This window comes from Hevea brasiliensis, chromosome 18 (genome assembly GCF_030052815.1).
Source record: "Hevea brasiliensis isolate MT/VB/25A 57/8 chromosome 18, ASM3005281v1, whole genome shotgun sequence".
NCBI classification, from domain to species: Eukaryota; Viridiplantae; Streptophyta; class Magnoliopsida; order Malpighiales; family Euphorbiaceae; genus Hevea; species Hevea brasiliensis.
In genome coordinates, this window is record NC_079510.1 from 27,359,094 (window position 1) to 27,375,562 (window position 16,469).

Below are 16,469 nucleotides of genomic sequence, written 5' to 3' on the forward strand. Positions count from 1 at the left end.
TATGTAGTTAAATTGTGTGTAATTTGGACTTAGTAAATTCTGTACTATAAGGTGCATATTGAGTGTGATTACAAGCTGCCAAAATGACCAAAAATGTGTTGTAAAATGTGTTTAGGTTATGGTACAAACCAGAATTGGCATGAATGTGTAACTTGGTAATGTTAAATGTGTCCTTTAATGAGTGATGGACAATGTGCAATAGGGCAGTATGTGTTTTGGCTTAGAACCTTAAGTGTGTGGCTCCAATTGGTATGAGACCAATTGGAGGTGAAACTAGGCACAAAAAGTGCCAACTTTCATGAAGGAAGCTTACCAAAATTCTGCTTGGAAGGTAACTTGAAAAATGACCAAATCCGGATTAGTGCATTTAAGGCCTGAAAATTGACCATTTGGGCAGCAGTTAGTGTTTTGGCCATAACTCACTCAAACAGGTCCAATTGACCTGAAATTTTTACCATGAATAGTTAAGACATATATTTACAAGTCTTATGAAGACACCAAAGCCCAGAAATGACCATAAGCAAGTCAAACAGCTTGCACAAGTTCAAGTCCAAAAACTGGCCGAACCTAAAATGACCTAAAATGACCTAAAGTGACCAATTTTGGTGCATTCTGACCAGCAATAGTAAAATGACCATAACTTGGTCTAGTAAACTCAGAATGACCTGAAATTTTGCCCCGCATGCAATAACACATAAACCTACAAGTTTGTAGTTTTGACCGAAACCCGAAAGCTGAGGGAACTAGGTCATCCGGTTAGGTCAAATTAGTGTACCGAAATCTGACAAATTGCAATAAAACGCAATATACATGGAAATGAATTTGGTAACATGTACCAATACCAAAAGGCTACAAATGTGACATATTGGTAATATTAAAACTTAATTCACCTAGAATGCATCGAGGGTAGACATCTTAGGTTGACTAAGGAAATAATAGAATTCAATAAATTAAGTATTAAGTTTTATTCTTAGAGACAGTTTAAATGAGTACTGAAACACTTCAAATTGTGTTTCTCAGTTAGCAAAGACTCAGGGAAGGGGAAGGAAACACTGAGTCAGAGCCAAGAGACAATTATCAGAGGTTTATACACAACCGTTATTTCTTTTGAATTTTTCAATTGAAATAAATTATGACTATTTGTATATTATTGTTTTAAATTGTGGAAATGTGTTTGAATGGATACTTATTACTTGAAAAGCATTGTGAATGGTTTGGAACTGTGAAAAATTGTTTGAATGATCTTTAATGGGTTATCAGTAGACGAAGTTGGTAATTCATTAGGTATACTACGGGATCATGTTATGCCTTACAGAGAGGTAGGGTGTGACACATCTTGTGGACATGATCCCCAACATTCTGTCCCTCGAACATCCTCATGCGGAATAGCTATCTAGATATCTCATACCTAGCATTCCTGCTATGCTGACCATATAACTCTTGTAGGTGAAGGAGGATCTTACTTGCACTCTGCACGTTCTCATGCTGCTTCTGTAACTCATTACTCATAGAAGCAAGCATGTAACACTTGGCTCTCATATCATGCTCCTTCCACTTGTCCAAGTTTCATGTTCCTCTTGAGTAGCCTCTGGACGTAAGGGACCAGGAACATTTGAGTCTAGAACATATCCTATATGTTCAAGGTTCAGGACAAGTTTTAAATTTCTTAGCCAATCAGAGAGATTAGGTCCTGTCAACCTATTGCGATCAAGTATACTTCCAAGGACATTGGATGGTGGTAGTTGTGGTGTGCTCATTATTATCAGAAAATTAAGTATAGAAAATAACTAGATTAATTAGTAAATGTATCATGTATTTAATCAAAATGATTATGGTCTTTTAATCAAATTGGTCCTCCCACTAACTTAGCAAATCCTACACTTCCAAAGTAGAAAATGGAAATCCTAGTTGGATGGATTTCTAGTAGGTGATTGAATTCTTATAATCCTATTGATCATCCTCAGGCACACCCATTATTGGAATTACAATAAACTATAAGTGAGCAACTCCTTGCCCATCATATCTCATGTGAGATTCAATCATTTACCTAGCCCCTAATACTCAAAATCTCAGGCACATCCATTATTAACTTATTTTGCATTAGTTAAGTTGATCCCATTGAGCCAGTAAACATGCAAATAATCTTAATGTCCTCAGGCACATCCATTATTGGTCACCAAGCCATTTACATATTTACAACATCTCATGCTTAATAATTATTCTTAAGAAAATCTCTTTAGATTAATTACATCATATGCAAGTATTTAAAATTTCTTAAAATAATTACCTCAATGGAGGGCCCATGATATAATTACCTTTAATTATACCATTTCTAACTTAATCATTTGTTTAGAAGATTTTGTGGTTGGCCTAATCACTATTATGGTCTCACTTTGCACATTATCCAATTAGCATGCATATATCATATACTTGCATACATTCCCATACATCTCATGCATTCATGGATAAACATATAAATATGGTATGATAATGGACTTTCTAAGGGATTCAATTCTGAGCCACCAAGAATTGAATCAGGGCATTCTTAGGTGCATTTCATTCATTCATGTTACAAGAGTTGCTGAAGGAGTACATAATCAACACTTGATCTTGAATTCCTCCCACTGGTCCCACCAATGCTCTTGACCTCCTTGATCTTCTTGCAATCCAATTACATAGTAATCCTTGGCATACCAAGGCGAATTTACAAGAACCAGATAAATGAAATTACAACCCAAAAATATTACAACCTTTATAATACATGCCACTAAAATAAATTAATTACTTTACAACCCAAAGAAACATAAAAGAAATAAATCTAATCACATTGGTCTTTTATTGTCTATGATCATCCATCATGCATATCACCATTTAACAATTAAATAAAACATACATACTAAGATTAAATTGAATATCTCATATTCAACTTAAAAATCCAGATTTGAATCTCATTTAAACAAATTTAAAAATTCATATTTGAATCACATTCAAATAAATTTAAAAATTCAGATTTGAATCACATTCAAACAAATTTAATTATGTGATTATAATTCTAATTAAACAATTTAATTAGACATAGACATAATTATAGGCATCAAACATACAACAATTGCACAATTGAAGTCCATACTATGTGCACCATTAAGGTGCACTTGAATCTGCCACCTTTGGTGACTCCACCATGTGTGCCGCCACACATGGACATCCAACCAGCAATGATCAATCAATTTTTTGATCAAATCACTCAATTAAATCAGATATAAAACAATCTAAATGGCAAATATAGTGGCTTTGATACCAATTGAAGGAGTGAAAGCAAGAAAATTATTAGATTAGAACATTGAATTCAAAAATTTTTCTTCTAGGGTCTCATGCATCATGCAAGATTCATTATTTACCTATTGATTTTAATGTTCAATTGCATATTAAAATAGTTTTAATATGTATTTGGATCTACATTTGCCATTTAAGTTTTTAGAATTAACAAATTAATTCATTAGAACCCTAGATTAATTCAAGAACATGTGCACTAACCTTTTGATGCACTGTAGATGTGTTTGGTACCTTTGGGAAGCACCTAGGACCCCAAATGTTGTTCCTCTAGATTGTCCATACCAAGATCACCAATGGCAGCCCCTTGAACAGCATCTAAAGCTTTGCCAACCAATTAGAAAATAGGGATTTGTCTTTAGAGAGGTTGTAGATGTATACAGGACACTAGAAACGATTTCTAACAATTTTAATTCAAAAGAATATGGGCAATTCTCTTTGAATTGATGAAAGATGAAGAAGAAGAGAGGAGAGCACAAGGGTGGCGGCACATTGAAGAAAATAAGAAGAGAGTGGTTGATTTCTTTATTTTCTCATAACCTCACATTATATAATTAGGTCATCACTTAAAACCCTTGCCACATGTCATCTTCTGATTGCATGTCACACCCTACCCCTCCGTAAGATGTAACATGATCCCAGAGTACATTTAATGAATTACCGTACTTCACCTACAGGTAACCTATCAAATATACTACAAGGGATTTTAAAACAATTTTCATTCATTTTTAAATTGATGGGTAAAATTTTTTTTTTTCAAATATTAAAAACCTTTATTTAAAGTCCAAACCTAAATCAAATTTTTTATATATTTAAAATCTCCGCAATTTTTACAAAAATTTCGGCAGAGTGCCATCTATATTTGAGAAAAACAGTTCTTCAAAACCTGTAAAAAACACTTCCAGATAATTTCATTTCACAGCCTCAATCTCCAATAATATCCCAAAACAATACAGTCAACCATAATTTAAATCAAAATTCACTTTTCAAAATATTATTAAAATAATTCCATTCATAAACGTGGCATTAAAATTAATTTTACATACATAATCTTAATATACAGAAAGAAAATCCAAAATAATATTATTACAATTTTATCTGTACAACTGCTCAAACTACAGAGATACATAAGCATACTATCATATTTACATCAAACTAAACTACCAGGGTATAGACAAATACCCGTACAAAAATTCTTCAACTGTGCTCCTCTTTGACTGTAGCAGCTCACTTTGCTGCTATGGCCTTTTCTCTATCTGCGACAGCAAGTTAAAGCTATCGCTGAGTATAAAAATACTCAGTGGTGCACAATAAAGTATAAAATGCATAACATAAAACATTTATGAACAAATTATAATTCAAAAATCTCATAATCGCATTTCATAATTTTTCAAATCACATTTATAACAAATAATAATTTTCAAAGCTTAATATAACACAAATTTAATCAAACAATTTAATAATCATAGTATTGCCAATCAATAACACAACTTAGGCCATGATACAAAATTTCCAAACATGCCGTGTTGTACACCACGACAAGGCAAACTCACCCCACTAATCGAAATCAATGAGGGAGGTGGCTAGCTAGCTAATGAGTACTCATCCAAACTCACCCCTCATACTGGGAAGCCAGAGAGGGAGGAAAGTGAACAAATATCAAACTCAACCCCACAAGTGGAGGAGGAACATATTAATATTGCCATGCCAAGTGTAAATTAAAAACAATTTAAATCAAGTTATTCAAATATTTTATGCAAAACACAATCAATTTCTAAAGTCAAATTTCCATTCTCAAAGTGGCAACACAATAGTTCTCAAAACCCATAATTAACACAATAATTTCACAATGCATAACTAAACAAATTTTTTATGAGAAAATGATAAATTAAGGTTTATTGTGCACAAACCTGATGTGAGTCGCCTCTAGGCCTTGACTCAGTTCGCCCTATCCTTTTCCAGGTCTTTTTCAGCAGAAACACGAAATTTATAGTGTTTCACTATCTTATCTCATAATAATTCCAATAATTAATTCATATATGTGCAATTCTAACTCCAATATGCTTAAACTTACATTCTAGAAAATTTTCATGTTGAGGTTACTATTTATAGTACTATTCAAGTCAAAATATTGACTTTCTTATGCTTAATAGGTATGAAAAATCCAATTATACCCACATGCCACATTTTGGTTACCTAACTTTTTGGTTTTGGTCATTTTCTCAAAACTTAAGTCTTTTAGGCAAAATTTCAAAATTTCAGTTTTGGTGTCCTATGTTGCACTATTCCATTGGTTATGTTGCTGTTAGAATTTGGCTAAATTTTCTTCATAGAAATTGTTCCTTATTGTCTTAACTTTATTCTCCTTTTTGAATCACTCCAATTGGAGTTTTTAGCTCAAGTTATAGCAATTTGAATATGGCTGGCTCTCAGATTTGGATTTACCCAGAATTCTAGACAATTTCTAGGTTCTGGCAGTTTTAGGTCACTAATTTTGGGTGGCTAAATGACTTGGTTAAGGGCATAATTTGGGTTTGTGTTCTTCATTAAAGTTGTAGGTCTATATCTCAGCTTTCTACTAGTAAAATTTTAGGTCATTTGGACTTGCCTAGCCCAAGTTATGGCTAAATGAATAAATACTATTCATTTGGTCATTTTTGTACAGGTCAGAACACCCATTTCCGGATTTTGTCAATTTGTTCACTATGCTATGGTCACTTTTTGGGCATGATTCCTAAATGAAAAATGTGTTATTTTGTGTCTAATTTCATTCCCAATTGGCCTCACACCAATTGTGTTTGTAAATTTTCAGTTTTGGTCCCTGAAAGAGACCTTGGTCCTACTGCCTGCAGAATGGCCATATCCAATCCGAATTTAAACCTAATTCTAACACTTCCAACATACCTCAATTGGTCACAAATGGCCATTTTTCAGCTCAAACAAGGTCAAACACACCATTTGACTAATTCTCCAATTTTTCACAAGCTCCAAACCCTAATTCATCCATCTTACAATTTTTTATGCAATTAATGTCATTCTAACATACAAGCAACACACTCTTCATCATCCAAGTTCAATTACATGGTTAATTCCATTCAAAACTATCAAACCCTAAACTTCCTCATGCTGGCTGAATTTTATAGGGTTCTAGATAGGCATGATTTTTCATGTTTTCATGTAATTCTAACTACTTTAATCTTAATTCTATACTTATAATTCAATTAAAGTTAAGAAAGAGAGCTTACCTCAAATGGAGCTTTCTAACTTCTTGATTCTTCAAGTTTTCTTCAAATTTTCTCTTTTCAATCTTCTTAACAAGACTCAATTATAAGTTTTAGCTAAGAAATCTATAAATTTTATGGCTAAATTTTGGGGTTTAAGAAGCTTTTAAATGAGCTTCAATGGAGGAAGATGAAAGAAATGAGAGAGATGAGAAAGAAAGGCCCATGGCAAGAAGAAGAAAGAAATGAAAAAAAAATGGCTTTTTGATTTATTTTATTGTCTCTTTAAATGATTATCCTCAAAATTTTAAATTATAAAATTATTAGATTTATTGCATCATGCATGATGTCATGCATGATGTAATAAACTTTTTCAATTTTTTCTTTTTCTTTTTTTTCATTTATTTTTTTTTTCTTTTAATTGTTTTTATACAAATTTTGACTTAGTCAATTTAGTTAATTAAATTAAAATTAATTTTGATGTCATGCATGATGTCACTTATATGATGTCATTATTCTTATTTTCTTTTCTTTTCTTTTTATTTTCCTTTCTTTTTCCATAGTTCTTTTATTTAATTCTCGATTCCAAAATTTTCTTTTCTCTGATTTTATTGGACAGTTAGGTTAAGAGTCAGCTCTAGGGGTAAATTGACCAAATTGCCCCTTGCCGGTTCAATCCGATTTGCAAATAATTCAATATTTCTTCCGGATTCCTGACCTAATTATTTGACCTGCTTAACAATTCTTTTTCGTAATTTTCTCTTTTCCACTGTGTTTGCAATAGTTCTAAGGACCGCGGCGTCACATTTTACGATTCAAAATTTGAGTTTAGACTGACCTCGCAGTCACTTTCTGCGAAGGTCACCCATCGCTGTGACTCTCGGCTCATTTAACTTCTTGTATTTTATTTTTCTTATTTATACTTAATTAATTGACAATTACTAATTATTTGTATTCAGGGCTTAACTAAGTGTCTTAGGCATGTTTCTAATTCTCTTAATTGTCCGGACTCATACCGGTCACCGAAACAGTAAAATATATCAGACTATGCAAATAGGGGTGTTACATTGCACTTCAATTTTAATTGACCTAATCACATTAAGCCAAGTGTCAAAGCTAGATTTAATCTTGACTTTGATCATCTTACATGATTAAAAGACAAATGGCAAGCTTATGTGTAGTACCATGTGTCACCATCTCATGGAGCCACATGTTAACCTGTGAAATGACCAAATTACCCTTGTGTCTTAATTTTGAGTTCTTAACCCAAAATAATTAATTCTCTTCTTCTAATCAATTTATATCAAATATAAATTAATTAATTAAACTCTATTAATTAATTTCCTCATAATTAAATTCATATTTAAACACTTTAAATATAAATTTAACTTATACTATACATCAGATTACCTAGATTTGGTTTCAAGCCATGCTAGGAACTTTGCAATTTAATTGCAAACCAAACCTATTTAATTAATTAATTAAACTCTTCAACTAATTAATTAAATCACATTTAACTTGGTGATTACTTGTGTATGTGTGTGACTCACTAGGCTCATCACTAATTGGCAATGAGATATGATATCAACTCTTAATATCATTAGAACTCTTGCTTACCATAAATGATTTCTCTAAATCATTTTAGGCACCTCACAGACCATGGTTAACACCTAGCATAGTATGCCATGGCCACCCAATCAGTAATAAGGTTTACCTTAAATGAACCTATAATCATATGTTACCATGCACTAGAATCTCTCTGTTACAAAATCCCAATTCGAGCTGGAGTCATGGTTTATGTCAAACCCCATTTGCAATGAATATTATGTTCTCTTTTAATTCCAATTCTTGATCAAAAAGATTTTCTCATCAGAAACTATTTTCTGATTAAATCTATCTGTCCTAGCTAGGAACTTGAAACATCAAGAATAATTAAATGAACATAGGATTTTATCCCTATTTACTTAGGGTAACAGATTCTATCTTGATCAACACCTACCTCCATATATAACTAGTAGGAACCAACACATACCCATATACCCATACACAGTATAAGTATGAAAGCAGTATCAAACTCAAACTACCTATATACAAGATAACTGTGCTATCTTAGGTCTAAAGACTATATGCATTGATATGATTTATGACAATGCATTGATAAGAGTAAACTCCATGTGCTTGTCATAAATGTCACAGGCTCAGCCTACTTATCATGTATAAGTGCCTATCATGTTTGTTATATGGCATGAGACTCACCATTCCATCTTATTTATATCCCATATAAATACCTTGGGAATAAACATGAATACAATCTTTCTGGATAAGTCATGTCCTGTGTGAAGTATCCTCGATTGTGAACCAATTTATGATACTTTGTGCTAGAAATACTGTCACTCATATTCTTAACAACTTAATAATAGAATTTGTAGCAAAATATCAATAGACCTTTTCTATTACACATAAATATATTATGTAAACGGAAAAGTGAAATTGCCTTTTTATTAATGAAACATGTGCAAGATGCATACTAAATGATATGCTCTAGGGCATACTACTAACACTTAGGACATACAAGGAGCTCTTTGAAGAGATTTTCTTGAGTTTTTAAAGATTTGGAGGTGGATCCTTCCATTTGGAAGCGAGGAAAAGTAGATTCAAGTTTTGATGCTTTGGTTCTCTCACCTCCAAGCTCCAAAAAAGGAGGTAACCTTCTTTTTCTCTTAATCTAATAGATAGATCTAAGAGAGTTGATGAGGAATTAGGTTTCTAAAGCTTTAATTTCATGAAAAGTTGTTTTAAGTTAAGTTTTTGATAAAGTTTATGCACGTGGGTTTAGGGAAACCTAGGATTTGAGATTTAATGAATGTACGTGGATATTAAGCATTTTTTCTAGTTGTTCTAGGTACTAGAGATGTGTATATGTATTTGAATTGAGTTTTGGAACTTTGGAAGGAGTAGGAGTGTTGATGGGAGAAGGGATTTGCAGGTTTTCGACTTAGGAATTCTGGAAATTCCTAGGTTCGGCTATTGAAATCCAAAGGTTTAGTAGTCAAAGCTTGCATTTTCTCAAAAAATCTAGGCAGCCTTCGACTGCCGTAATGGATGCTATCCAAAATTTTGTACCTGATGTTCCAAGGTTTGGCAATCAAAGTCCAAGGTTCGGTAGCCGAAGTCCAAGGTCCAGCAACTAAATTTTATTCTGCCCACTTATTTTCTCCTTTGATTCCAAGATTCCACAATATAATTTCATGGTTTCTAAGGGCCTAGAATATGATGTTTATATTATGTATAGAGTTTTAGAGCCTTGTATTACAGACTAGGGTTTGATTTTATAGGATCGAGCTTGAGGGACTCGAAAGAGTAAGGATTCAAGGATAGCTTCCATTCAAGTAAGGAGGTTGATAGGCTACAAGAGGTGAGTAACTTTAACCTTAATAAAATGAAAATTATTTATAGATAATTAATAAGCATCCTCATGCATCATGTTATATTTTTTTAGGATTTATATATATAGAACACGAAGATGTTGCATGATTGCATAAATTATTGTTAGTACATCGATGGATGGTGGATGACTCATTACTCTCCCCATGTTATGTTATGTTATGTAATGCTACGTATGTTATGGATCCATAAGTAAATCCTAAGGGGAGATCTTGACGTTGCCCTTCAGGGAGATCTAATAGTTGCCTCTAGGTACCTGACACGGATCATGTTTAAAAGAAAAGTTTAGGGAGTTATTGGTGTTAATGCCCATCTTACATGAAATATTTTTGATGTAAAAATCCGTATGAATGATGCATTACACATGTATGAATGAATGATGCAATTAATGATGGTTAGTTTACTTACTAAGCTTGTGTAAGCTTACCCCATTTCCCTAAACCCTAGGTGCAAGGTTGCAAAACTAGAAGAGTTCTTCGAAAAAAGAGCTTTAGGGGTAGTCTTAGCCTTTCTTTATGTATGATGTATGGGTAGATGAACATGTAACTTATGAATGGATAGTACTGTGCTGGTGATTTAAGGAAAAAAATGTAATAATTATTTAAAGTATAATGATGCTTATGTTGTGTTAACCCTTTTAAGGGTATGCATGTCGAACCATTACAATTGGATCTTATGTATGTTAAGGTTCAAATTATGAATCATTATTATATTATAAATGTTTATATATGGATGAAAAGACTAAGGTATAATAGTTTGATGTATGTTAAGATGGTGAGATGTAGAAATGTATGTATGTTCCACATGTTTCAGGCTTGCTATAAGTTTCAATAGCCTTAAGCTGACCCGATCCCTAGCACTGGTAATGGCCCCTAGCTTGGGTCGTTACACTTGGCCATTAGGTTTCTCTTCCTCCATGCCTTATAGAGCCATTTGACATCAATCTCCTACACTAACTCACTCCACTATCATCGGCCAGTTCGCTTATTCCTCCCATACTGCATCAAAGCATAAAACCTCTCTCAACCTTCCTTCAGCACCTCGATAAGCCATCACCTCTGTGATGCTCACTTCTACTCTACCCAACTCTGCCCTTATGAAAGCTCAACCTCACTCCCCATCAACATCCCCTCTCAACAACCCAATCAGACCCATCTTGACAGTCCCAAAACATATCCTATTAATTCATCAATTAGGGTTTATTTTATTGTAAATTGGGTTTAATTAGTTTAATTTGGGAGATTAGAAGTACTAACCTGGAACCTTAGTTAGCATTTAATGGGGCAACTAACGGTGGGTTTCAATTGTAATGAATTCAAAGTTTAGGGTATATTTGTCAAAAAAAAATAGTTTATGGTACAATTATGAAAGAAAGTAAAGTTTGAGATTTTTTTGGACAATTATACTGTTAGAATTAGCGATGAAATAGATGGCAAGTTACAATAAAAAAGGTTCAAAGTTTAGATTCTTTTTATTAAAAAAATAAAATTTAGAGTAAAATTATTAAAAATTTAAAAGTTTAAAATTTTTTGGACATTATTCTTATTGTAGATAAATTCAAATGAAATCAACTCATAAAAAAAATAATAACTTAATAATATATATATATATATATATGTGTGTGTGTGTGTGTGTGTTTCAAAAAAAAATAAGTCTCTATTAATGAAAATTGCCTATTAATATTATTGTTGATATGATGATACTAAATGGTTAAAAGTATATCACTAAACTCTCAATCCCTCGACTAAAAAAATAAAAATATGGTCAAACAAACACTAGATAATAGCTAATAAGTAAATAGGTAAATTTAGATGAGTGACATTAAAAACGTTTTCAAATTATAAAATTTTAATTTAAATCCCATCTAAGCAAATAAAGAAAAAAATGATCGGTCTTGAAAAAAAAAAAAAAGTTTTCGGTAGGTATATGTACTTGTTTCCTTTTTTAATCTCGTGCGACATGATATACATAAAAATAATTAATTTATCCATCTTTAATTAATTAATCTACTACCATTACAAATGCGGTTGGTTGTTGAGAGATGTGAATGACAGATAATAACTTTGCAATTTGAGTAATGAATAAAATATATACATGAATAATGTTAGGGGTTAAAAAAATAAAAGGCCACGTTTATCATGCATTTGTTAATGGTGAGGCACAACGCCTGCCATACAAATATAAATACCTGCCACGAACTTTGGCTTGCACCAGCCTTAAAAGCACTGAAAAGAGCAATTAAACTTGAAATTTTCTACTAAATCTCTTGTTCTCTCAATTTCCAGGTGAATTGAACATAAAAATGTCTCTTCAAGTGCTAGCTCTTCCTCGAAAAATGAATGCAACTTCTGACATTAATCGTCGCTTGGCTGATTTTCATCCCACTATTTGGGGTGATCATTTTCTTAAGTATACTTTTGAGTCCAACCAAAGGTATGAGTTATACATTCTTGCATTTGTTTTCATTAGATTCAATTAAATTCAAAATTGAAATCTCAACAAACAATATCACTGCATTAAAACTCGCTAAGCATTTAATTTAGCTTTTGAATTATATTCACTTACTGCACTCGCATTCAATTATTTGCAGATGATTTCTTCCTCGAAGGAAGAAATCGAATTATTGAAAGAAGAAATAAGAGGGATGCTTGTAACATGCACTAATAAACGTCAACAAATTGAATTGGTAGACGCCATTCAACGATTAGGCATTGCATACCATTTTGAAAGAGAAATTGAACAAACATTAGCACAAATTTTTGTTAGTACCCAGAAAGACTCTACCTCTGACGATATTGGTGATCTTTATACTATTGCTCTTCAATTTCGATTACTTAGACAACAAGGCTACAATGTCTCCTGTGGTATGTTTCCCTCATATTTCTATCTATATGTCTCCATTAAATAACTACATTAAGCTTTTCCTATGCTGGTTTTTGGTGAAACAGACACATTGAACAAGTTCAAGGATGAAAAAGGCAACTTCAAGGAGGATGATCTAGTTGCTGATGCACGAGGCATGCTAGGTTTGTATGAAGCTTCATATCACCGTGTGCATGGAGAGGATATCTTGGATGAAGCTCTTGCATTCACAACAACTCAACTGAAATCAATTATTGCAACCCAATTAATTAGCCCACCTCTTGCAGCCGAAATTAGTCATGCATTAAAGCGGCCTATTCGCAAAGGCGTGGTAAGAAAAGGGGCATGGCTTTACATTTCTACGTACCAGCAGAAGGAGGGGGAAATTGAGGCTTTACTAAAGCTGGCGCAGTTGGATTTCAATCTAGTGCAAAAGATGCACCAAGAAGAGCTAAGCAGTATCACAAAGTAAGCTATCTCCCATTACCAGAAATAGATTTTTCAATTTTAGAGGTGGCAATCTGAGAAAGGTTATTGGGGTTCAGGTTATTTCGGATTGCCTATCACATTTTTATTAAAAAAAAAAAATTGTGTTAAATTTGAATTGTGGGTTGTTTCAAGTTAAAGTGTGAACAAATTTTATTCATTTATAAATTTTATTCATTTACTTTTTTTTATTCAAATTTGGGTTGATTTGAGTAGTATCATATGAAAAGTCGATTTGACTCTCAAATGTCATTTTAGATTTGAGTGATAGATTAAACCTCAAATTAGGCGGATTGAGATTGATTCAAGAATTGCCACCTCTAATTTTCAAGGCAGGGGATGTGTTGATGCATATTCTGTATTTTAGGTGGTGGAAAGATTTGGATTTGCCTACAAAGCTACCTTATGCTCGAGATAGATTGGTTGAGGGCTACTATTGGCCATTAGCAGCTTTCTTTGAGCCCCATTATGCTCTAGGCAGAAGTATGCTAACCAAAGCTATAGCCATGTTGTCTGTAATTGATGATACATATGATGCTTATGGTACTCTTGAAGAACTTGAGCTCTTCACCAAAGTCATTGAGAGGTTAGCCCTTCATCAATACTGATTAAAGGCAATAAAATTTGTTGTTAAGCTAGATTTTACATGTTTCTGAACTCAATTTTCAAAATTGACAACAAAAATTTTTCACTAACTGCAGCTTTGATATTAGCATGAAGGACGAACTACCAGAATATATGAAAGAAATTTATCAGGCACTCTTAGGTGTCTATAGTTCATATGAGCAAGAAATGGCCAAGGAAGGAAGATCAGACTGCATATTCCATGTGAAAGAAGCAGTAAGTTTACTTTGCTTATACCTGTGAATGCAGTAGGCAAATTCTGATTGAAAAGAACAATTTTAACTTAGCATAATTTAGATACAAATATTTAATCTATCGATGCAAATATTTAATCCATCGATTGTTAAGTCGATTCTCTCATAAAGCCGAGCTTATTATAGATGCACCCCTTTAACTTTCGCAGATGAAGAAACTAGTTAGAGCTTACCTCGTGGAAGCAAGATGGTTTAACGAAAATTGCGTTCCAACAATAGAAGAATATATGAGTAATGGTTTCATCACCTCAGTTTATCCTCTGCTCATACCCGTATCCTTCCTTGGAATGGGAGAATTGGCTTCGAAGGAGGCTTTCGATTGGCTATGCACTGAACCTAAGATTGTCAAAGCTGTGTCGGCTATTTGTAGGCTCATCCTAAGATTGTCAAAGCTGTGTCGGCTATTTGTAGGCTCATGGGTGACATTGTCTCCCACAAGGTAATTGATAGGATAATTACATTTTTACCTCTGCATTTTGTTATAATTAACATTTGGATCCTTATAGTTTGAAAAATAGATGAGAATGTCTTTAAGTTTTATTCAGTCACAATTTTATCTCTTTGTTCATTCTTCTCAACTTTTACAGTTAATAATGAATGTATTCGTTCCTAAATTTTACCATTAGGAATACTTTTATCCATGGCTCTTTATTATTATTAACACTTCTATTGCTCATTAATAATCATTTAATCCCTTAACTAATGGTTAAATTGATAAAAATGGACAGAGGGATTAAAAAGTGTATGAAGAAACCAAAACATAGGACATTTTCATCTATTCAAGTGTTAATTATTACATAACACAGCTACCTAAAAAAAAGTATTTACTCTAATTACTATTCTGAAACTAAACTCCCCTGGAGAAATGCATATCATGCACATAATTAATAACTATTTGTGAACTTGTGAAATGTGCAGTTTGAGCACAGCAGGGGACATGTTGCCTCAGCCGTAGAATGCTACATAAAGCAGTATGGTGTGTCAGAGCAGGAGGCATGTTATGAATTAAATAAACAAGTGGAAAATGCCTGGAAGGATATAAATGAGGAGATCCTGAAGCCAAACAATGCAGCTCCAATGCCTCTACTCACCATTATTCTTAACTTTGCTAGAATCGTAGATGATGTGTACAAAGATGAGGATTGATATACACACTCCAACAATGCAATGAAACAAAATCTGGAAACCTTGCTACTCAATCCCTTGGCCATTTGAGCTTGGAAATTCTCCAACAACTGATTCTGTTGCCCTCGCATACAAATAATTTGAATACATCTTTTTTCTTTAGAATTGTGTTAGGGGATTTTATGGTTGGTAAGATTTGAACTCAAGCAATCATTCTTGAAGTGTTCTTACCGTCCCATCAGAGGTTAAGGCCCTAGTTAATTTGGATACGCATATCAAGTGGAGAAATTAGTTCATATCTATATTTGTATCAAATAACCCCAGAAAATACAAGTTAAAGAATTTAATTTAAGGTTAAATATTAAATTTTATATGCCATCTCTAATATCCCTAATCATATTCATTGTATTTTCATAATTTTCTATCACATCATTAATTTAATAATTTTAATTTAAATGATTTTAAATTAATTAAATAATAATTTAATAATTATTCTTTCTCTAGAACAGAAACCCTAATCTAAGGTTTTCTGTGACAATATATATCTAAGGTTTTCTGTGACAATTAATCTAAGGTTTTCTGTGATATATATATATATATATTAAACCTTAGATTAGGGTTTCTGTTCTAGAGAAAGAATAATTATTAAATTATTATTTAATTAATTTAAAATCATTTAAATTAAAATTATTAAATTAATGATGTGATAGAAAATTATGAAAATACAATGAATATGATTAGGGATATTAGAGATGGCATATAAAATTTAATATATATATATATATATATATATATATATATATAACAGAAAACCTTAGATTAATTGTCACAGTCACAGAAAATTTTATATATATATTGTCACAGAAAACCTTAGATTAGGGTTTCTGTTCTAGAGAAAGAATAATTATTAAATTATTATTTAATTAATTTAAAATCATTTAAATTAAAATATATATATATATATATATATATCACAGAAAACCTTAGATTAATTGTCACAGAAAACCTTATATATATATTGTCACAGAAAACCTTAGATTAGGGTTTCTGTTCTAGAGAAAGAATAGGAGATGAGAAAATAGAGGAATAGAGATGAGAAAATTAGAGAGAATGCTAATAGAAT

General features: G+C 32.4%; 1 protein-coding gene across 1 annotated transcript; it reads left to right on the forward strand.

Annotated features, from left to right (window-relative positions):
* Positions 1–12,585: 12,585 nt before the first annotated feature.
* On the forward strand, positions 12,586–15,612 carry LOC131176013 ((-)-germacrene D synthase-like). The gene is made up of 7 exons (XM_058141024.1): positions 12,586–12,859; positions 12,944–13,325; positions 13,711–13,929; positions 14,045–14,183; positions 14,371–14,591; positions 14,633–14,660; positions 15,140–15,612. Exons 1-7 carry the CDS (start codon positions 12,586–12,588, stop codon positions 15,365–15,367), a joined length of 1,491 nt encoding a protein of 496 aa, XP_057997007.1. The 3' UTR covers positions 15,368–15,612.
* Positions 15,613–16,469: the final 857 nt, after the last annotated feature.